Source organism: Oncorhynchus kisutch, linkage group LG18, assembly GCF_002021735.2.
Source record: "Oncorhynchus kisutch isolate 150728-3 linkage group LG18, Okis_V2, whole genome shotgun sequence".
Taxonomy (NCBI): domain Eukaryota; kingdom Metazoa; phylum Chordata; class Actinopteri; order Salmoniformes; family Salmonidae; genus Oncorhynchus; species Oncorhynchus kisutch.
The window spans coordinates 7,907,911-7,932,123 of NC_034191.2; the positions used below are offsets into that span (position 1 = coordinate 7,907,911).

Here is a 24,213-nt window from a genome sequence, read left to right on the forward strand (position 1 = left end):
ATTAAGGTCAACTTCCTGTGGTTGTGTGACAGTTTCCTGTATGTCACGGTGGGGACCAGATTTTGTCGTTAAAGCGGGCCATCTGCCCTATGCCGACAGGAAGAGGAAGCCCTGTGTGTTACCTGCTGATGGTTCCCCCAGGCTATTTTAGGGGGTCCAGGAGGGTTCTCTCCTGTGATGTCATGGCGAAGCCGGGACAGAGGTGTCAGATGCACTTCCTGTGTTTGTGTGTGTGCGCGTGTGTTTGTGCGCGTGTGGATGACTTAAATAGGCAGATCATGCTGATTCAGTCCATTGTTATGGCATCTCTGACATGCTAGTCCTTCCTGAGACGTGTGGAAGGAGAACTGATCGGATGTTAAATGCTCTGTGTTTGTTGTTTTCCCACTGAGTTCTAAATCATGTGTACATGCAGACCTCCGATTAGCAAAACTTACTTATCCATCACTTTTTCTCTCTGTCTCTCTCTCTGTCTCTCTCTGTCTCTCGGTGTCTCTCTCTCTGTCTCTCTCTGTCTCTCTCTGTCTCTCTCTCTGTCTCTCTCTGTCTGTGTCTCTGTCTCTCTGTGTCTCTGTCTCTGTCTCTCTCTGTCTCTCTGTCTGTCTCTCTGTGTCTCTGTCTCTCTGTGTCTCTGTCTCTCTGTCTCTCTGTCTGTCTCTCTGTGTCTCTGTCTCTCTGTGTCTCTGTGTCTCTGTCTCTCTGTGTCTCTGTCTCTCCGTCTCTGTCTCTCTGTGTCTCTGTCTCTCCGTCTCTGTGTCTCTGTCTCTCCGTCTCTGTCTCTCTGTCTCTCTCTCTCTGTCTCTCTGTGTCTCTGTGTCTCTGTCTCTCTCTGTCTCTCTCTGTCTCTCTGTGTCTCTGTCTCTCTGTGTCTCTGTCTCTCTCTGTCTCTCTGTGTCTCTGTCTCTCTCTGTCTGTCTCTCTGTGTCTCTGTCTCTCTGTATCTCTGTCTCCGTCTCTCGTTAGGTTCTTTAAAGAGCTAGAGGACCTGCACCAGCAGAACGTTGTTATAGATGACATCAGTGACATCGTGTTCAGACACGCCCAGTCCAACTTTGACCCCTACATCACCTACTGCTCCAATGAGGTTTACCAGCAGAGGACCCTACAGAGGCTAGTGTGAGTACAACACACACACACACACACACACACACTTTGAACTGTGACTGATGACTGCCCTCCCTCTCTCTGTCTCTCTGTCCCAGCAGTAGTAAGAGTCCAGTGTTTAAGGAGGTGTTGACACGTATTGAGGGCCACCCAGATTGCAGGAACCTCCCAATGATCTCCTTCCTAATCCTGCCAATGCAGAGAGTCACCCGCCTGCCTCTGCTGATGGATGTGAGCCAACACACAACACTCACATACTGGACACACGTCTAACACTCTCATATACTCTCCCCGGCCAGTATATTAGGTACACCACCCTGTCACCAAAATGGTTCGCTCCTACAGACAGTGAGTCACGTGGTCGTGGCTTGCTATATAAAGCAGGCAGACAGGCATCAAGACATTCAGTTACTGTTTGATTGTACGTTAGAATGGACCAAACAAGTGACTTTAGCGACTTTGAGCGTGGTATCGTCGTCAGATCCAGTATCTCAGAAACGGCCTCCTCGGCTTGTCACACACGACAGTGTCTCAGTTTACAGAGAACGGTGGGACAAACAAACAAACATCCAGTCAGCGGCAGTCCTGTGGGTAGAAAACAACTCGTTGATGAACGGTCGAAGGAGAATGGAAAGAACCGTGATAACTGGTGGGCCACAAATACCGACACAGTACAACAGTGGTGTGCAGAACAGCATCTCAGAACACACAACTCGCCGGTCCTGGTCACGGATGGGCTATTGCAGCAGACGACCACACCGGGCTCCTATCAGATAAAAACAAGAAGAAGAGGCTCCAGTGGCCATCACCATCACCATCACTGTGTTCCTATCAGATAAAAACAAGAAGAAGAGGCTCCAGTGGCCATCACCATCACCATCACTGTGTTCCTATCAGATAAAAACAAGAAGAGGCTCCAGTGGCCATCACCATCACCATCACTGTGTTCCTATCAGATAAAAACAAGAAGAAGAGGCTCCAGTGGCCATCACCATCACCAACACTGTGTTCCTATCAGATAAAAACAAGAAGAAGAGGCTCCAGTGGCCATCACCATCACCATCACTGTGTTCCTATCAGATAAAAACAAGAAGAAGAGGCTCCAGTGGCCATCACCATCACCATCACTGTGTTCCTATCAGATAAAAACAAGAAGAGGCTCCAGTGGCCATCACCATCACCATCACTGGACAGTTGAGGAGTGGTAAAACATTGTCTGGTCTGACGAATCCCGAGTCAGGATTTGGTGTAAGCGGCATGATTCCATGGACCGGTCCTGCCTGGTGTCAACGGTACAAGGCTGGTGGTGTACTGGTGTGGGGAATGTTTTCCTGGCTCACGTTACTGTAGGTACCTTGATGCCAATTGGTCAACGCTTGAACGACACATTGTATCTGAACATTGTTGTTGTCCTAACCTAGTAAAGGGCTGTTTAGGATGAGCTGTTGGCAGCTTGAATGAACCACCTTACAATCTGCAGCAACGGCATTATCACAAACACTGGACATGAGGAGTGGATCAACATCACCTGGTTCGACGAATCCCGGTTCCTGGGATTCATTAGCCTTAGTCTAATGTAGTCTTAGTCTAATGTAGCCTTCACCTACCGTAGCCTTAGTCTAATGTAGCCTTAGTCTAATGTAGCCTTAGTCTAATGTAGCCTTAGTCTAATGTAGCCTTAGTCTAATGTAGCCTTAGTCTAATGTAGCCTTAGTCTAATGTAGCCTTCACCTACCGTAGCCTTAGTCTAATGTAGCCTTAGTCTAATGTAGCCTTAGTCTAATGTAGCCTTAGTCTAATGTAGCCTTAGTCTAATGTAGCCTTAGTCTAATGTAGCCTTAGTCTAATGTAGCCTTCACCTACCGTAGCCTTAGTCTTATGTAGCCTTTGTCTAATGTAGCCTTTGTCTAATGTAGCCTTTGTCTAATGTAGCCTTTGTCTAATGTAGCCTTTGTCTAATGTAGCCTTTGTCTAATGTAGCCTTAGTCTAATGTAGCCTTAGTCTAATGTAGCCTTAGTCTAATGTAGCCTTCACCTACCGTAGCCTTAGTCTTATGTAGCCTTTGTCTGTTGTAGCCTTCATCTTAACTGGCTCAAAGAGCTCAGCTCCTAACTCCATTGACCTAGAAATGCTTGTTCATTCTGTCATTCATTGGTCCCTCATTTTTACCAATTATTTTACTAATGTTTTCACTTACTGTTCTATCTCTCTCCTTCTCTCTCCTTCCCTGTTGTAGTTGTTCCCTTGAGGTTTCAGGCAGGACTATAGGCCATGAAGTAGGAGGCTTTTGAGCCCTGGGAAAGTTTTGGTAACACTTAATGATTCCAACCGCTGTGCGCGCGTTTGTGTGTGTGTGTGTGCGTGTGTGTGTGTTCATGAAAGCAGTGTTAGTGAGAGATGTGTTCTGGAAGCCTCTCCCAGGAATAAGTGGTTGACTAGCTGATCTCACACACACTCTACTTTATGACTTCATACTCTTCTGTGTACACGGCCTTTATGACATCATACTCTACTGTGTACACGGCCTTTATGACATCATACTCTACTGTGTACACAGCCTTTATGACATCATACTCTACTGTGTACACAGCCTTTATGACATCATACTCTACTGTGTACACAGCCTTTATGACATCATACTCTACTGCATACACAGCCTTTATGACATCATACTCTACTGTGTACACAGCCACTGTGTGCAGTGTGTGATCTGCTCTGACCCCTGACCTCTCTCTCTGTTTTTCAGGTCATTTGTCAGAAGGCTTCTAAAGGCTCATCTCAGTATGAGGCCTGTAAGAAAGCCCTTCAATCAGTCAGCAAGGTGAGAGGTCAACTGGTGTCAAACCCAAATTGATGCCAAGTCAAAGGTCAAAGGCCCATCTCAACATGAGATCAAGGAAGGAGCCTGTGTTTCCCCCATGGTCTTTGTATGTGAGCCTGCGTGTATCTGCACGTGTCTGTGAGTGCTAATACCTGTGTGTTTTAGGTGGTACGTCAGTGTAACGAAGGGGCCCGTACCATGGAGAGAACAGAGATGATGTACACCATCAACTCTCAACTGGACTTTAAGATCAAGGTATGGAGATGGGCTTGGAAGTCTCACCAGTGGGTCTATAGCTGGGTTTCATGACTGTCTCTATAGCTGGGTTTTATGACTGTCTCTATAGCTGGGTTTCATGGCTGTCTCTATAGCTGGGTTTCATGACTGTCTCTATAGCTGGGTTTCATGGCTGTCTCTATGGCTGGGTTTCATGGCTGTCTCTATAGCTGGGTTTCATGGCTGTCTCTATTGCTGGGTTTCATGACTGTCTCTATAGCTGGGTTTCATGACTGTCTCTATAGCTGGGTTTTATGGCTGTCTCTATTGCTGGGTTTTATGACTGTCTCTATAGCTGGGTTTCATGGCTGTCTCTATAGCTGGGTTTCATGGCTGTCTCTATAGCTGGGTTTTATGGCTGTCTCTATTGCTGGGTTTTATGACTGTCTCTATAGCTGGGTTTCATGGCTGTCTCTATAGCTGGGTTTCATGGCTGTCTCTATAGCTGGGTTTTATGGCTGTCTCTATTGCTGGGTTTTATGACTGTCTCTATAGCTGGGTTTCATGACTGTCTCTATAGCTGGGTTTTATGGCTGTCTCTATTGCTGGGTTTTATGACTGTCTCTATAGCTGGGTTTTATGACTGTCTCTATAGCTGGGTTTCATGACTGTCTCTATAGCTGGGTTTCATGGCTGTCTCTATAGCTGGGTTTCATGGCTGTCTCTATAGCTGGGTTTCATGGCTGTCTCTATAGCTGGGTTTTATGACTGTCTCTATAGCTGGGTTTTATGGCTGTCTCTATAGCTGGGTTTTATGACTGTCTCTATAGCTGGGTTTTATGACTGTCTCTATAGCTGGGTTTCATGGCTGTCTCTATAGCTGGGTTTCATGACTGTCTCTATAGCTGGGTTTTATGACTGTCTCTATAGCTGGGTTTCATGGCTGTCTCTATAGCTGGGTTTCATGACTGTCTCTATAGCTGGGTTTCATGGCTGTCTCTATGGCTGGGTTTCATGGCTGTCTCTATAGCTGGGTTTCATGGCTGTCTCTATTGCTGGGTTTCATGACTGTCTCTATAGCTGGGTTTCATGACTGTCTCTATAGCTGGGTTTTATGGCTGTCTCTATTGCTGGGTTTTATGACTGTCTCTATAGCTGGGTTTCATGGCTGTCTCTATAGCTGGGTTTCATGGCTGTCTCTATAGCTGGGTTTTATGGCTGTCTCTATTGCTGGGTTTTATGACTGTCTCTATAGCTGGGTTTCATGGCTGTCTCTATAGCTGGGTTTCATGGCTGTCTCTATAGCTGGGTTTTATGGCTGTCTCTATTGCTGGGTTTTATGACTGTCTCTATAGCTGGGTTTCATGACTGTCTCTATAGCTGGGTTTTATGGCTGTCTCTATTGCTGGGTTTTATGACTGTCTCTATAGCTGGGTTTTATGACTGTCTCTATAGCTGGGTTTCATGACTGTCTCTATAGCTGGGTTTCATGGCTGTCTCTATAGCTGGGTTTCATGGCTGTCTCTATAGCTGGGTTTCATGGCTGTCTCTATAGCTGGGTTTTATGACTGTCTCTATAGCTGGGTTTTATGGCTGTCTCTATAGCTGGGTTTTATGACTGTCTCTATAGCTGGGTTTTATGACTGTCTCTATAGCTGGGTTTCATGGCTGTCTCTATAGCTGGGTTTTATGACTGTCTCTATAGCTGGGTTTCATGGCTGTCTCTATAGCTGGGTTTCATGGCTGTCTCTATAGCTGGGTTTCATGGCTGTCTCTATAGCTGGGTTTTATGACTGTCTCTATAGCTGGGTTTCATGGCTGTCTCTATAGCTGGGTTTCATGGCTGTCTCTATAGCTGGGTTTCATGGCTGTCTCTATAGCTGGGTTTTATGACTGTCTCTATAGCTGGGTTTTATGACTGTCTCTATAGCTGGGTTTCATGGCTGTCTCTATAGCTGGGTTTCATGACTGTCTCTATAGCTGGGTTTTATGGCTGTCTCTATAGCTGGGTTTCATGACTGTCTCTATAGCTGGGTTTTATGGCTGTCTCTATAGCTGGGTTTCATGACTGTCTCTATAGCTGGGTTTTATGACTGTCTCTAGTCACCCAGTGGGTCTATAGCTGGGTTTCATGGCTGTCTCTATAGCTGGGTTTCATGACTGTCTCTATAGCTGGGTTTTATGGCTGTCTCTATAGCTGGGTTTCATGACTGTCTCTATAGCTGGGTTTCATGACTGTCTCTATAGCTGGGTTTCATGGCTGTCTCTATAGCTGGGTTTCATGACTGTCTCTATAGCTGGGTTTCATGGCTGTCTCTATAGCTGGGTTTCATGGCTGTCTCTATAGCTGGGTTTCATGGCTGTCTCTATAGCTGGGTTTCATGGCTGTCTCTATAGCTGGGTTTCATGGCTGTCTCTATAGCTGGGTTTTATGACTGTCTCTATGGCTGGGTTTCATGGCTGTCTCTATAGCTGGGTTTTATGACTGTCTCTATTGCTGGGTTTTATGGCTGTCTCTATAGCTGGGTTTCATGGCTGTCTCTATGGCTGGGTTTCATGGCTGTCTCTATAGCTGGGTTTCATGGCTGTCTCTATGGCTGGGTTTCATGGCTGTCTCTATAGCTGGGTTTCATGGCTGTCTCTATAGCTGGGTTTCATGGCTGTCTCTATTGCTGGGTTTTATGACTGTCTCTATAGCTGGGTTTTATGGCTGTCTCTATAGCTGGGTTTCATGGCTGTCTCTATTGCTGGGTTTTATGACTGTCTCTATAGCTGGGTTTCATGGCTGTCTCTATAGCTGGGTTTCATGGCTGTCTCTATAGCTGGGTTTTATGACTGTCTCTATTGCTGGGTTTTATGACTGTCTCTATAGCTGGGTTTTATGACTGTCTCTATAGCTGGGTTTCATGGCTGTCTCTATAGCTGGGTTTTATGACTGTCTCTAGTCACCCAGTGGGTCTATAGCTGGGTTTCATGGCTGTCTCTATAGCTGGGTTTTATGACTGTCTCTAGTCACCCAGTGGGTCTATAGCTGGGTTTCATGGCTGTCTCTATAGCTGGGTTTCATGGCTGTCTCTATAGCTGGGTTTTATGGCTGTCTCTATAGCTGGGTTTCATGGCTGTCTCTATAGCTGGGTTTCATGGCTGTCTCTATAGCTGGGTTTTATGACTGTCTCTATAGCTGGGTTTCATGGCTGTCTCTATAGCTGGGTTTCATGGCTGTCTCTATAGCTGGGTTTCATGGCTGTCTCTATAGCTGGGTTTTATGACTGTCTCTATGGCTGGGTTTCATGGCTGTCTCTATAGCTGGGTTTCATGGCTGTCTCTATAGCTGGGTTTCATGGCTGTCTCTATAGCTGGGTTTTATGACTGTCTCTATGGCTGGGTTTTATGGCTGTCTCTATGGCTGGGTTTTATGGCTGTCTCTATAGCTGGGTTTTATGGCTGTCTCTATAGCTGGGTTTCATGGCTGTCTCTATAGCTGGGTTTCATGGCTGTCTCTATAGCTGGGTTTCATGGCTGTCTCTATAGCTGGGTTTCATGGCTGTCTCTATAGCTGGGTTTCATGGCTGTCTCTATAGCTGGGTTTCATGGCTGTCTCTATAGCTGGGTTTTATGACTGTCTCTATAGCTGGGTTTCATGGCTGTCTCTATAGCTGGGTTTCATGGCTGTCTCTATAGCTGGGTTTTATGACTGTCTCTATAGCTGGGTTTCATGGCTGTCTCTATAGCTGGGTTTTATGACTGTCTCTATTGCTGGGTTTTATGACTGTCTCTATAGCTGGGTTTCATGGCTGTCTCTATAGCTGGGTTTCATGGCTGTCTCTATAGCTGGGTTTTATGACTGTCTCTATAGCTGGGTTTCATGGCTGTCTCTATAGCTGGGTTTTATGACTGTCTCTATAGCTGGGTTTCATGGCTGTCTCTATGGCTGGGTTTTATGGCTGGGTTTTATGACTGTCTCTATGGCTGGGTTTTATGACTGTCTCTATAGCTGGGTTTTATGACTGTCTCTATAGCTGGGTTTTATGACTGTCTCTATGGCTGGGTTTTATGGCTGTCTCTATAGCTGGGTTTTATGACTGTCTCTATAGCTGGGTTTTATGGCTGTCTATATAGCTGGGTTTTATGGCTGTCTATATAGCTGGGTTTTATGGCTGTCTCTATGGCTGGGTTTTATGGCTGTCTCTATGGCTGGGTTTTATGACTGTCTCTATGGCTGGGTTTTATGGCTGTCTCTATTGCTGGGTTTTATGACTGTCTCTATGGCTGGGTTTTATGGCTGGGTTTTATGACTGTCTCTATGGCTGGGTTTTATGGCTGTCTCTATAGCTGGGTTTTATGACTGTCTCTATAGCTGGGTTTTATGACTGTCTCTGGCTGGGTTTTATGGCTGGGTTTATGACTGTCTCTATAGCTGGGTTTTATGACTGTCTCTATAGCTGGGTTTTATGACTGTCTCTATAGCTGGGTTTTATGGCTGGGTTTTATGACTGTCTCTAGTCACCCAGTGGGTCTATAGCTGGGTTTTATGACTGTCTCTATGGCTGGGTTTTATGACTGTCTCTATAGCTGGGTTTTATGACTGTCTCTATAGCTGGGTTTTATGACTGTCTCTATAGCTGGGTTTTATGACTGTCTCTATAGCTGGGTTTTATGACTGTCTCTATAGCTGGGTTTTATGGCTGGGTTTTATGACTGTCTCTATAGCTGGGTTTTATGACTGTCTCTATAGCTGGGTTTTATGACTGTCTCTATAGCTGGGTTTTATGACTGTCTCTATAGCTGGGTTTTATGGCTGGGTTTTATGACTGTCTCTAGTCACCCAGTGGGTCTATAGCTGGGTTTTATGACTGTCTCTATAGCTGGGTTTTATGGCTGTCTCTATAGCTGGGTTTTATGGCTGTCTCTATAGCTGGGTTTTATGACTGTCTCTATAGCTGGGTTTTATGACTGTCTCTATGGCTGGGTTTTATGGCTGTCTCTATGGCTGGGTTTTATGGCTGTCTCTATAGCTGGGTTTTATGGCTGTCTCTATAGCTGGGTTTTATGGCTGTCTCTATAGCTGGGTTTTATGGCTGTCTCTATGGCTGGGTTTTATGACTGTCTCTATAGCTGGGTTTTATGGCTGGGTTTTATGACTGTCTCTATAGCTGGGTTTTATGGCTGTCTCTATAGCTGGGTTTTATGACTGTCTCTATAGCTGGGTTTTATGACTGTCTCTATAGCTGGGTTTTATGACTGTCTCTATAGCTGGGTTTTATGACTGTCTCTATAGCTGGGTTTTATGGCTGTCTCTATAGCTGGGTTTTATGACTGGGTTTTATGACTGTCTCTATGGCTGGGTTTTATGACTGTCTCTATAGCTGGGTTTTATGGCTGGGTTTTATGACTGTCTCTATAGCTGGGTTTTATGGCTGTCTCTATAGCTGGGTTTTATGACTGTCTCTATAGCTGGGTTTTATGACTGTCTCTATAGCTGGGTTTTATGGCTGTCTCTATAGCTGGGTTTTATGGCTGTCTCTATAGCTGGGTTTTATGGCTGTCTCTATAGCTGGGTTTTATGGCTGTCTCTATGGCTGGGTTTTATGACTGTCTCTATAGCTGGGTTTTATGGCTGGGTTTTATGACTGTCTCTATAGCTGGGTTTTATGACTGTCTCTATAGCTGGGTTTTATGACTGTCTCTATAGCTGGGTTTCATGGCTGTCTCTATAGCTGGGTTTTATGACTGTCTCTATAGCTGGGTTTTATGACTGTCTCTATAGCTGGGTTTTATGGCTGTCTCTATAGCTGGGTTTTATGGCTGTCTCTATAGCTGGGTTTTATGGCTGTCTCTATAGCTGGGTTTTATGGCTGTCTATATAGCTGGGTTTTATGGCTGTCTCTATAGCTGGGTTTTATGACTGTCTCTATGGCTGGGTTTTATGGCTGGGTTTTATGACTGTCTCTATGGCTGGGTTTTATGACTGTCTCTATAGCTGGGTTTTATGACTGTCTCTATAGCTGGGTTTTATGACTGTCTCTATGGCTGGGTTTTATGGCTGTCTCTATAGCTGGGTTTTATGACTGTCTCTATAGCTGGGTTTTATGGCTGTCTATATAGCTGGGTTTTATGGCTGTCTATATAGCTGGGTTTTATGGCTGTCTCTATGGCTGGGTTTTATGGCTGTCTCTATGGCTGGGTTTATGACTGTCTCTATGGCTGGGTTTTATGGCTGTCTCTATTGCTGGGTTTTATGACTGTCTCTATGGCTGGGTTTTATGGCTGGGTTTTATGACTGTCTCTATGGCTGGGTTTTATGGCTGTCTCTATAGCTGGGTTTTATGACTGTCTCTATAGCTGGGTTTTATGACTGTCTCTATGGCTGGGTTTTATGGCTGGGTTTTATGACTGTCTCTATAGCTGGGTTTTATGACTGTCTCTATAGCTGGGTTTTATGACTGTCTCTATAGCTGGGTTTTATGGCTGGGTTTTATGACTGTCTCTAGTCACCCAGTGGGTCTATAGCTGGGTTTTATGACTGTCTCTATGGCTGGGTTTTATGACTGTCTCTATAGCTGGGGTTTTATGACTGTCTCTATAGCTGGGTTTTATGACTGTCTCTATAGCTGGGTTTTATGACTGTCTCTATAGCTGGGTTTTATGACTGTCTCTATAGCTGGGTTTTATGGCTGGGTTTTATGACTGTCTCTATAGCTGGGTTTTATGACTGTCTCTATAGCTGGGTTTTATGACTGTCTCTATAGCTGGGTTTTATGACTGTCTCTATAGCTGGGTTTTATGGCTGGGTTTTATGACTGTCTCTAGTCACCCAGTGGGTCTATAGCTGGGTTTTATGACTGTCTCTATAGCTGGGTTTTATGGCTGTCTCTATAGCTGGGTTTTATGGCTGTCTCTATAGCTGGGTTTTATGACTGTCTCTATAGCTGGGTTTTATGACTGTCTCTATGGCTGGGTTTTATGGCTGTCTCTATGGCTGGGTTTTATGGCTGTCTCTATGGCTGGGTTTTATGGCTGTCTCTATGGCTGGGTTTTATGACTGTCTCTATAGCTGGGTTTTATGGCTGGGTTTTATGACTGTCTCTATAGCTGGGTTTTATGGCTGTCTCTATAGCTGGGTTTTATGACTGTCTCTATAGCTGGGTTTTATGACTGTCTCTATAGCTGGGTTTTATGACTGTCTCTATAGCTGGGTTTTATGACTGTCTCTATAGCTGGGTTTTATGACTGTCTCTATAGCTGGGTTTTATGGCTGTCTCTATAGCTGGGTTTTATGACTGGGTTTTATGACTGTCTCTATGGCTGGGTTTTATGACTGTCTCTATAGCTGGGTTTTATGGCTGGGTTTTATGACTGTCTCTATAGCTGGGTTTTATGGCTGTCTCTATAGCTGGGTTTTATGACTGTCTCTATAGCTGGGTTTTATGACTGTCTCTATAGCTGGGTTTTATGGCTGTCTCTATAGCTGGGTTTTATGGCTGTCTCTATAGCTGGGTTTTATGGCTGTCTCTATAGCTGGGTTTTATGGCTGTCTCTATGGCTGGGTTTTATGACTGTCTCTATAGCTGGGTTTTATGGCTGGGTTTTATGACTGTCTCTATAGCTGGGTTTTATGGCTGTCTCTATAGCTGGGTTTTATGACTGTCTCTATAGCTCGGTTTTATGACTGTCTCTATAGCTGGGTTTTATGACTGTCTCTATAGCTGGGTTTTATGGCTGGGTTTTATGACTGTCTCTATAGCTCGGTTTTATGACTGTCTCTATAACTGGGTTTATGACTGTCTCTATAGCTGGGTTTATGGCTGGGTTTTATGACTGTCTCTAGTCACCCAGTGGGTCTATAGCTGGGTTTTATGACTGTCTCTATAGCTGGGTTTTATGGCTGTCTCTATAGCTGGGTTTTATGGCTGTCTCTATAGCTGGGTTTTATGGCTGTCTCTATAGCTGGGTTTTATGGCTGTCTCTATAGCTGGGTTTTATGGCTGTCTCTATAGCTGGGTTTTATGGCTGTCTCTATGGCTGGGTTTTATGGCTGTCTCTATGGCTGGGTTTTATGGCTGTCTCTATAGCTGGGTTTTATGGCTGTCTCTATAGCTGGGTTTTATGGCTGTCTCTATTGCTGGGTTTTATGGCTGTCTCTATAGCTGGGTTTTATGGCTGTCTCTATAGCTGGGTTTTATGGCTGTCTCTATAGCTGGGTTTTATGGCTGTCTCTAGTCACCCAGTGGGTCTATAGCTGGGTTTTATGGCTGTCTCTATTGCTGGGTTTTATGGCTGTCTCTATAGCTGGGTTTTATGGCTGTCTCTAGTCACCCAGTGGGTCTATAGCTGGGTTTTATGACTGTCTCTAGTCACCCAGTGGGTCTATAGCTGGGTTTTATGGCTGTCTCTATAGCTGGGTTTTATGACTGTCTCTATAGCTGGGTTTTATGGCTGTCTCTATAGCTGGGTTTTATGGCTGTCTCTATAGCTGGGTTTTATGGCTGTCTCTATAGCTGGGTTTTATGGCTGTCTCTATAGCTGGGTTTTATGGCTGTCTCTATGGCTGGGTTTTATGACTGTCTCTATAGCTGGGTTTTATGGCTGGGTTTTATGACTGTCTCTATAGCTGGGTTTTATGGCTGTCTCTATAGCTGGGTTTTATGGCTGTCTCTATAGCTGGGTTTTATGACTGTCTCTATAGCTGGGTTTTATGACTGTCTCTATAGCTGGGTTTTATGGCTGTCTCTATAGCTGGGTTTTATGACTGTCTCTATAGCTGGGTTTTATGACTGTCTCTATAGCTGGGTTTTATGGCTGTCTCTATAGCTGGGTTTTATGACTGTCTCTAGTCACCCAGTGGGTCTATAGCTGGGTTTTATGACTGTCTCTAGTCACCCAGTGGGTCTATAGCTGTTAAACTACTGTAAACCCTAAAGAACTGTTAAGTTCCTATGAGATACTATGGACACTTAAGAATCCATGCCAGAGAGTAGCATTGACATGCAGAAGGGTTTGTTTTTAAAGGTAGAATCCTTAATGGTGAAACTACCGGGTACGTTTAGGATATTACAACAACAAAGAAGCTACTCTCTCTCCCCTCTGACATCACTGCAGGCGTGATAGAACAGCAGGTTATGTACCGCAGATGTGTTTACCAAACGCTCCCGTCCTCCGTTAGTCAACAAAAACAAACCGTGGCGCCGCTTCCCCTCATGTGATTTCCATCTTAAATAGAAACAATAACAAAAGCGTCCCTCTGCCTGTGTCTTGGGTTAAAAAGCTGAGGGAAGGGCCTGGAGAAACATCTTTCAAATTCATAGACTGAGCTATGGATGCAAGGACTAACCATCCACGATATCAAAATGCTAGTTTTAACCATGTTATGAGTCTATACAGTGTTTGTTTACATGTAGGTTGTTTACAGAGTAAAACAAGTTGATGTTTTGTGTTCTTTTTTTTGTTTTGTTTTTAACCTTTATTTAACCTTTATTTAACCTTTATTTAACCTTTATTTAACCAGGCAAGTCAGTTAAGAACACATTCTTATTTTCAATGACGGCCAGTGGAACAGTGGGTTAACTGCCTTGTTCAAGGGCAGAACGACAGATTTTGTACCTTGTCAGCTCGGGGATTTGAACTTGCAACCTTTCGGTTAGTAGTCCAATGCTCTAACCACTAGGCTACACTGATGGGGGTACGACAGTCAAACTGAACTCCATGAGACGTTATTCTGTAAGAACCAATGGGAATATATCATTGATTTATACGTTTTTTATTTTTTATAAACGTAGCAACTAAGGATTGTAGCTTTTAAAAGCCCGTTCCATGAGGTATAGTGAAGACATTACCTTTAGCTGTCTGTCTGGTTTGGAGGAACGTTCGATTCCTGGTCATACATGACATTTCCCCAGCCGTCTCCTAGGGGACACAGGGAGGGAACATGTTGTTTCTCTACTGGTGTGAAATCAAGAGGAATAAGGGTCCTATATAACTGTTGCTGCTGCATTACCGAGGAAAACACACACACACACACTCTCTCATAAACTCACGCATGGTGTTATGTTCTGTACAAACTGTACGTTCACAAGGTCTTTTCCCAGAATCCTCTTTGAATCATACTTCATTTCTTCATGTGTCGATATGGACAAGTGTGTTTCCAGCAGTGTGCTAGAAAGGATGACATATTTCTCTCTCACATAGACACACACACACGAACAGATACAGTTGAAGTCAGAAGTTTACATACACCTTATCCAAATATATTTAAACTCAGTTTTTCACAATTCCTGACATTTAATCTTAGTAAAAATTCCCTATTTTACAGCAGTTAGTATCACAACTTTATTTTAAGAATGTGAAATGTCAGAATAATAGCAGAGAATTATTTATTTCAGCTTTTATTTCTTTCATCACATTCCCAGTGGGTCAATCAGTATTTGGTAGCATTGCCTTTAAATTGTTTAACTTGGGTCAAACATTTCTGGTAGCCTTCCACAAGCTTCCCACAATAAGTTGGGTGAATTTTGGCCCATTCCTCCTGACAGAGCTGGTGTAACTGAGTCAGGTTTGAAGGCCTCCTTGCTCACACACACTTTTTCAGTTCTGCCCACAAATGTTCTATAGGATTGAGGTCAGGGCTTTGTGATTGCCTCTCCAATATCTTGACTTTGTTGTCCTTAAGCCATTTTGCCACAACTTTAGAAGTATGCTTGGGGTCATTGTCCATTTGGAAGACCCATTTGCGACCAAGCTTTAACTTCCCTACTGATCTTGAGATGTTGCTTCAATATGTCCACATAATTTTCCTCCCTCATGATGCCATCTATTTTGTGAAGTGCACCGTGTCCCTCCTGCAGCAAAGCACCCCCACAACATAACGCTGCCACCCCCGTGCTTCACGGTTGGGATGGTGTTCTTCGGCTTGCAAGCCTTCCCCTTTTTCCTCCAAACATAACGATGGTCATTATGGCCAAACAGTTCTATTTTTGTTTCATCAGACCAGAGGACATTTCTCCAAAAAGTACAATCTTTGTCTCCATGTGCAGTTGCAAACCGTAGTCTGGCTTTCTTATGGCAGTTTTGGAACAGTGGCTTCTTCCTTGCTGAGCGGCCTTTTAGGTTATGTCGATATAAGACTCGTTTTACTGTGGATATAGATACTTTTGTACCTGTTTCCTCCAGCATCTTCACAAGGTCCACAAGGAGAACTCGTCTCCTTCCTGAGCAGTACGACGCCTGGTTCCATGGTGTTTATACTTGTGTACTATTGTTTGTACAGATGAAAGTGGTACCTTCAGGCATTTAGAAATTGCTCCCAAGGATGAACCAGACTTGTGGAGGTCTTTGCTGAGTTCTTTTGATTTTCCCATGATGTCAAGCAAAGAGGCACTGAGTTTGAAGGTAGACCTTGAAATACATCCACAGGTACACCTCCAATTGACTCAAAGGATGTCAATTAGCCTATCAGAAGCTTCTAAAGCCATGACATCATTCTTTGGAATTTTCCAAGCTGTTTAAAGGCACAGTCAACTTAGTGTATGTAAACCTCTGACCCACTGGAGGTGTGATACAGTGAATGAGTGAAATAATCTGTCTGTAAACAATTGTTGGAAGAATGACTTGTGTCATGCACAAAGTACATGTCCTAACCGACTTGCCAAAACTATAGTTTGTTAACAAGAAATGTGTGGAGTGGTTGAAAAACGAGTTTTAATGACTCCAACCTAATTGTATGTAAACTTCCGACTTCAACTGTATATATTCAAGCAGATGTACATAAATGCACACATACACACACGCTCCGGCAGGCACAGGTGTGGTAGCAGTGTGGGAAAGTGCTGTTGGTACATGTGGTCCTAACAGTTGTCTGCAGGGCTGTGAACATACATTCTGCCCTCCTAGCCAGCTGTTCACACACACTACACAGGAATGTCTGGAGTACATTACATTTGTAAACCTTGATATTGATTGTCTCTCTCCCTTCTCTCTCTCTCTCTCTCCCTTCTCTCTCTCTCTCTCCCTTCTCTCTCTCTCTTCTCTCTCGCTCCTCTCTCTCTATTTCCTCACCCCTCTCTCCCCTCGGTCCTCTCTCTCCCCCCTCTCTCTCCTCTGTCCTCTCTCTCCTCTGTCCTCTCTCTCCCCCCTCTCTCTCTCCTCTGTCCTCTCTCGCTCCTCTGTCCTCTCTCTCCCCCCTCTCTCTCTCCTGTCCTCTCTCCCCCCTCTCTCTCTCCTGTCCTCTCTCCCCCCTCCTCTCTCTCTCTCCCCTCTCCCCCCTCCTCTCTCTCTCTCCCCTCTTTATCTCCTTTGTCCTCTCTCCTCCCTCCTCTTTCTCTCTCATCTCCCCTCTGTCCTCTCTCCCCCCCTGTCTCTCCTCTCTCCCTCCTCTCTCCTTTGTCCTCTCTCCCCTCTCTCATCTCCCCTCTGTCCTCTCTCCTCCCTCCCCTCTCTCATCTCCCCCTCTGTCCTCTCTCCCCCCTGTCTCTTCTCTCTCTCTTTCTCTCTCTCCCCCCCCCAGCCCTTCCCATTGGTGTCGTCGTCTAGGTGGATGGTGAAGAGAGGGGAGCTCACAGCCTTCGTGGAGGAGAACGGCATCTTCTCCAAGAGGACGTCACGTCATCAGGTCTACTTCTTCCTCTTCAATGACGTCCTCATCCTCACCAGGAAGAAGAGGTGGGTCCACAGTCTCACTAGCCAATCCCACAGTCTAACCAAGCATTCCCAGTCAACTCCACAGTCTCACTAGCCAATCGCACAGATGGGGAGGGTGGTGGTGATAAAATCTTTAAGTATGCTAGATGTAAAGATTGTGGGCTGTCATTGCGACAGAGTTATGTGCAGGGAAACTCCACGTGTTCATCCTTGTGTCTTTGTGTGAGTGATTTGTCTCTGGGATGAGTCAAGTGTGACCTTGCATTGGGCAGTAATATGTGTATATACACCTCCCATAACACTCGTAATGAAGACTAAGCAATTAGCCTATTTAAATGTTTATATGACTCTATAAAGATAATTCAAATATACAAGCATTAGACAATGAGTTGACGTTGACTAACAAGAATGGGTCTGAGAATTGTCTATATCAAAGGCAGATGGTTAATTAACATTGAACAATGAATGGATCTGAGAATTGTCTATATCAAAGGCAGATGGTTAATTAACATTGAACAATGAATGGATTAACATTCCAGGCATGAAGCTTAAGTTACAAACATTAACAAGCATTACAAAGGCATTATTCCAACCACATAGATCCTAAAGTTAACTTATAGGACAAAGCATGAACAACGAGACACTCACTAGGCCGGAGGCCTAGAATTCTAGGAAATGAGAATTGATCATACAACCTTCCTCCATGGACTGGATACAGGATAAGAGAGAGAACCAATGCATTTCATTACCTGTAGAACATCTGAAGGTGGAACCTTCTCAACCCAAAACCAACCACCATTGACCAATCAAACAATACCAAGTTTACAGTAACCTAAACACCCCCAGGCCCAACAATCTCCACAGGGTGTCACAGCATCTAAAGGCTGGTGTGATGAGGGGGTGAGACAGCATCTAAAGGCTGGTGTGATGAGGGGGTGAGACAACATCTAAAGGCTGGTGTGATGAGGAAGTGAGGCCGATGTAAATAAGACAGCATCTAAAGGCTGGTGTGATGAGGGGGTGAGACAGCATCTAAAGGCTGGTGTGATGAGGGGGTGAGACAGCATCTAAAGGCTGCTGTGATGAGGGGGTGAGACAGCATCTAAAGGCTGCTGTGATGAGGGGCTGAGACAGCATCTAAAGGCTGGTGTGATGAGGGGGTGAGACAGCATCTAAAGGCTGGTGTGATGAGGGGGTGAGACAGCATCTAAAGGCTGGTGTGATGAGGGGCTGAGACAGCATCTAAAGGCTGGTTCTCCCATTCCTCAGGATCAGGGTGTGTCTATACATGTGTGTGTCTCTGTCTGTCTCTATCAACCTGTCTCTATGGGTGTCCTCAGGATCAGGGTGTGTCTGTACATGTGTGTGTCTCTCTGTCTCTCTCTATCAATCTGTCTCTATGGGTGTCCTCAGGATCAGGGTGTGTCTGTACATGTGTGTGTCTGTACATGTGTGTGTCTGTACATGTGTGTGTCTCTCTGTCTCTCTCTATCAATCTGTCTCTATGGGTGTCCTCAAAATCAGGGTGTGTCTGTACATGTATGTGTGTCTGTACATGTGTGTGTGTGTCTGTACATGTGTGTGTGTCTGTACATGTGTGTGTGTCGGTACATGTGTGTGTGTCGGTACATGTGTGTGTGTCGGTACATGTGTGTGTGTCGGTACATGTGTGTGTGTCGGTACATGTGTGTGTGTCGGTACATGTGTGTGTGTCGGTACATGTGTGTGTGTGTCGGTACATGTGTGTGTGTGTCGGTACATGTGTGTGTGTGTCGGTACATGTGTGTGTGTGTCGGTACATGTGTGTTGTGTCGGTACATGTGTGTGTGTGTCGGTACATGTGTGTGTGTCGGTACATGTGTGTGTGTGTGTCGGTACATGTGTGTGTGTGTCGGTACATGTGTGTGTGTCGGTACATGTGTGTGTGTGTGTGCCGGTACATGTGTGTGTGTGTGTCGGCACATGTGTGTGTGTGTGTGTGTGTCGGTACATGTGTGTGTGTGTGTGTCGGTACATGTGTGTGTGTCGGTACATGTGTGTGTGTGTGTGTTGGTTACATGTGTGTGTTGTCGGTACAGTGTGTGTGTGTCTGGTACATGTGTGTGTGTCGGTACATGTGTGTGTGTCGGTACATGTGTGTGTGTCGGTACATGTGTGTGTGTCGGTACATGTGTGTGTGTCGGTACATGTGTGTGTGTGTGTCGGTACATGTGTGTGTGTGTGTCGGTACATGTGTGTGTGTGTGTCGGTACATGTGTGTGTGTGTGTGTCGGTACATGTGTGTGTGTGTGTGTCGGTACATGTGTGTGTGTGTGTGTCGGTACATGTGTGTGTGTGTGTGTCGGTACATGTGTGTGTGTGTCGGTACATGTGTGTGTGTGTCGGTACATGTGTGTGTGTGTCGGTACATGTGTGTGTGTCGTACATGTGTGTGTGTGTGTTGGTACATGTGTGTGTGTGTCGGTACATGTGTGTGTGTGTCGGTACATGTGTGTGTGGTGTGTGTGTCGGTACATGTGTGTGTGTCTACATGTGTGTGTGTCGGTACATGTGTGTGTGTCGGTACATGTGTGTGTGTCTGTACATGTGTCTGTACATGTGTGTGTGTGTCTGTACATGTGTGTGTGTCGGTACATGTGTGTGTGTGTATTGAACTTATCCCATGGCGCTGCACATTGTCAGCGGGATCAGAATGGAAGCTTGTTTTTCCCTCAAAAACAAATTCAGGAACATTCTGCACGCCATGAATACAGTTTGTCTTCCTGGAAACCATATGGTGTGTGTGTGTGTGTGTGTGTGTGCTTCTCATTTCCTGAATCTCCAGCTGTGTCTGAGACGGATCGCCATGCCGCTCTCTCTCTCAAAATACCTCAAATCTTTTCCTTCTTTCTGGGAATTTGATCCAATGCAGCAGATCCCAGCACTATGCTGGCGTGTGTTCAGGGCTGGGAGTGTTTGGGTTTGTTCTGTTGAGGCACGGGAACCCTGCTGTGGCACGCTACTACGTCTGTCTGTCTGTCTGTCTGTCTGTCTGTCTGTCTGTCTGTCTGTCCCTGTTTCTCTATGTCTGTCTGTCTGTCTGACTATTGGTCGGTGTCTCTCTGTCTGTCTCTCTCTATCAATCTGTCTCTGTGTGTGACTAAGCAAGCGTCTCAACACTCCCACTTAGCACCAGAACATTCTGCTCCTCTCTCTGTCTGTAAACATCCTCTCTCCTCCCCTCCTTCTCTATCTCTCGTTCTCTACCTCCATCAGAGATGGGTAACTGGTCGTACTGATAATGTTCTGATGATGTCCGTTCAGTCACGGAAGAGGAGAAGCCTTTATCACAAACCTCCGATATCAAAGGACATGTTTCTCCTTCTGTGTGTGTGTGTGTGTGTGGACGTACATATTGCAGCTCTCAACTCTTTTCTAAGACTGCTAAGTCCTCCTCTTTACTGTTCTCATTCAGTACTTCTGCATTCTACCCCCCACCCCCCATTCCACAGAGGAATGTAAATGGGATTCCATACATTGTATCAGGAGGGGATTCTGGGAAAGGTTAGGATTCTTTACTGACACTTTACACACCAGACACTTCGCCCTCTTTCTGACCCCCCCCCCCCCCATTTTAACCTCTCCACCTCCCCTTCTCCTCCGAGCCGTCAGATTGGTTGTCCTTGGTTGCCGTGGGGAATCAGTAATTGAGTGTAGGGTGTGATGGGTACCAGAAGTCCCTGCCTCCAACCTCTCAACCAGCCGTAGGAAAGGTCCTGAATTGGGGCGTGTGTCACAGGGAAGTTGATCCCTGGACAGTATTCCTTTGTCTGTCATTTCAAATCCCAATTGGGACCGCCAGAGCTGGTGGTGCTTTCACTCTAGTGGTAGCATGAGACGGAGTCTACAACCACTCTAGTGGTAGCATGAGACGGAGTCTACAACCACTCTAGTGGTAGCATGAGACGGAGTCTACAACCACTCTAGTGGTAGCATGAGACGGAGTCTACAACCACTCTAGTGGTAGCATGAGACGGAGTCTACAACCACTCTAGTGGTAGCATGAGACGGAGTCTACAACCACTCTAGTGGTAGCATGAGACGGAGTCTACAACCACTCTAGTGGTAGCATGAGACGGAGTCTACAACCACTCTAGTGGTAGCATGAGACGGAGGTCTACAACCACTCTAGTGGTAGCATGAGACGGAGTCTACAACCACTCTAGTGGTAGCATGAGACGGAGTCTACAACCACTCTAGTGGTAGCATGAGACGGAGTCTACAACCACTCTAGTGGTAGCATGAGACGGAGTCTACAACCACTCTAGTGGTAGCATGAGACGGAGTCTACAACCACTCTAGTGGTAGCATGAGACGGAGTCTACAACCACTCTAGTGGTAGCATGAGACGGAGTCTACAACCACTCTAGTGGTAGCATGAGACGGAGTCTACAACCACTCTAGTGGTAGCATGAGACGGAGTCTACAACCACTCTAGTGGTAGCATGAGACGGAGTCTACAACCACTCTAGTGGTAGCATGAGACGGAGTCTACAACCACTCTAGTGGTAGCATGAGACGGAGTCTACAACCACTCTAGTGGTAGCATGAGACGGAGTCTACAACCACTCTAGTGGTAGCATGAGACGGAGTCTACAACCACTCTAGTGGTAGCATGAGACGGAGTCTACAACCACTCTAGTGGTAGCATGAGACGGAGTCTACAACCCACACAAGTGGCTCAGGTAGTGCAGCTCATCCAGGATGGTACATCAATGCGAGCTGTGGCAAGAAGGTTTTGCTGTGTCTGTCAGCGTAGTGTCCAGAGCATGGAGGCGCTACCAGGAGATAGGCCAGTACATCAGGAGACGTGGAGGAGGCCGTAGGAGGGTAACAACCCAGCAGCAGGACCACTACCTCCGCCTTTGTGCAAGGAGGAGCACTGCCAGAGCCCTGCAAAATGACCTCCAGCAGGCCACAAATGTGTATGTGTCTGCTCAAACGGTCAGAAACAGACTCCATGAGGGTGGTATGAGGGCCCGACATCCACAGGTGGGGGTTGTGCTTACAGCCCAACACCGTGCAGGACATTTGGCATTTGCCAGAGAACACCAAGATTGGCAAATTCGCCACTGGCGCCCTGTGCTCTTCACAGATGAAAGCAGGTTCACACTGAGCACATGTGACAGACGTGACAGAGTCTGGAGACGCCGTGGAGAACGTTCTGCTGCCTGCAACATCCTCCAGCATGACCGGTTTGGCGGTGGGTCAGTCATGGTGTGGGGTGGCATTTCTTTGGGGGGCCGCACAGCCCTCCATGTGCTCGCCAGAGGTAGCCTGACTGCCATTAGGTACCGAGATGAGATCCTCAGACCCCTTGTGAGACCATATGCTGGTGCGGTTGGCCCTGGGTTCCTCCTAATGCAAGACAATGCTAGACCTCATGTGGCTGGAGTGTGTCAGCAGTTCCTGCAAGAGGAAGGCATTGATGCTATGGACTGGCCCGCCCGTTCCCCAGACCTGAATCCAATTGAGCACATCTGGGACATCATGTCTCGCTCCATCAACCAACGTTGCACCACAGACTGTCCAGGAGTTGGCTGATGCTTTAGTCCAGGTCTGGGAGGAGATCCCTCAGGAGACCATCCGCCACCTCATCAGGAGCATGCCCAGGCGTTGTAGGGAGGTCATACTGGCACGTGGAGGCCACATACACTACTGAGCCTCATTTTGACTTGTTTTAAGGACATTACATCAAAGTTGGATCAGCCTGTAGTGTGGTTTTTCCACTTTAATTTTGAGTGGGACTCCAAATCCAGACCTCCATGGGTTGATAAATTTGATTTCCATTGATAATTTTTGTGTGGTTTTGTTGTCAGCACATTCAACTATGTAAAGAAAAAAGTATTTAATAAGAATATTTCATTCATTCAGATCTAGGATGTGTTATTTTAGTGTTCCCTTTATTTTTACTGATCAAAACTCATTTTCTCATGGCTCTCTCTCGTCTCTCTCTCGACTCTCTCTGGTCTCTCTCTCGTTTCTCTCTCGACTCTCTCTCGACTCTCTCTCGACTCTCTCTCGACTCTCTCTCGACTCTCTCTCGACTCTCTCTCGACTCTCTCTCGACTCTCTCTCGACTCTCTATTGACTCTCTCTCGACTCTCTCTCGACTCTCTATTGACTCTCTCTCGACTCTCTATTGACTCTCTCTCGACTCTCTATTGACTCTCTCTCGACTCTCTATTGACTCTCTCTCGACTCTCTATTGACTCTCTCTCGACTCTCTATTGACTCTCTCTCGACTCTCTATTGACTCTCTCTCGACTCTCTATTGACTCTCTCTCGACTCTCTCTCGACTCTCTCTCGACTCTCTATTGACTCTCTCTCGTCTCTCTACAGCAGACATATGGTGAGCAATACGTTTGGAACATCAAATCGCAGTATCGAATCGCTATACATATAGAACCACAATACATATAGAACCACAATACATATAGAACCATCAGAACCACAATACATATAGAACCACAATACATATAGAACCACAATACATATAGAACCACAATACATATAGAACCACAATACATATAGAATCACAATACATATAGAACCACAATACATATAGAACCACATACATATAGAACCACAATACATATAGAACCACAATACATATAGAACCACAATACATATAGAACCACAATACATATAGAACCACAATACATATAGAACCACAATACATATAGAACCACAATACATATAGAACCACAATACATATAGAACCACAATACATATAGAACCACAATACATATAGAATCACAATACATATAGAACCACAATACATATAGAACCACAATACATTACATATAGAACCACAATACATATAGAATCACAATACATATAGAATCACAATACATATAGAACCACAATACATATAGAACCACAATACATATAGAACCACAATACATATAGAACCACAATACATATAGAATCACAATACATATAGAACCATCAGAACCACAATACATATAGAACCATCAGAACCACAATACATATAGAACCACAATACATATAGAACCACAATACATATAGAATCATCAGAACCACAATACATATAGAATCACAATACATATAGAACCACAATACATATAGAACCACAATACATATAGAATCATCAGAACCACAATACATATAGAATCACAATACATATAGAACCACAATACATATAGAACCATCAGAACCACAATACATATAGAATCATCAGAACCACAATACATATAGAATCACAATACATATAGAACCACAATACATATAGAATCATCAGAACCACAATACATATAGAATCACAATACATATTGAACCACAATACATATAGAACCACAATCCATATAGAATCATCAGAACCACAATACATATAGAACCATCAGAACCACAATACATATAGAACCACAATACATA

General features: G+C 45.1%; 1 protein-coding gene across 1 annotated transcript in view; it reads left to right on the plus strand.

Annotated features, from left to right (window-relative positions):
• The window catches only part of LOC109884672 (rho guanine nucleotide exchange factor 26), a 90,878-nt gene that overhangs the window by 32,456 nt on the left and 34,209 nt on the right, over positions 1-24,213 (plus strand). Inside the window, exons 7-11 of the mRNA XM_031795479.1 lie at positions 964-1,116; positions 1,206-1,335; positions 3,852-3,926; positions 4,092-4,181; positions 16,642-16,796. Coding sequence (XP_031651339.1) covers positions 964-1,116; positions 1,206-1,335; positions 3,852-3,926; positions 4,092-4,181; positions 16,642-16,796 — 603 coding nt within the window. The remainder of the gene's footprint in view (positions 1-963; positions 1,117-1,205; positions 1,336-3,851; positions 3,927-4,091; positions 4,182-16,641; positions 16,797-24,213) is intronic.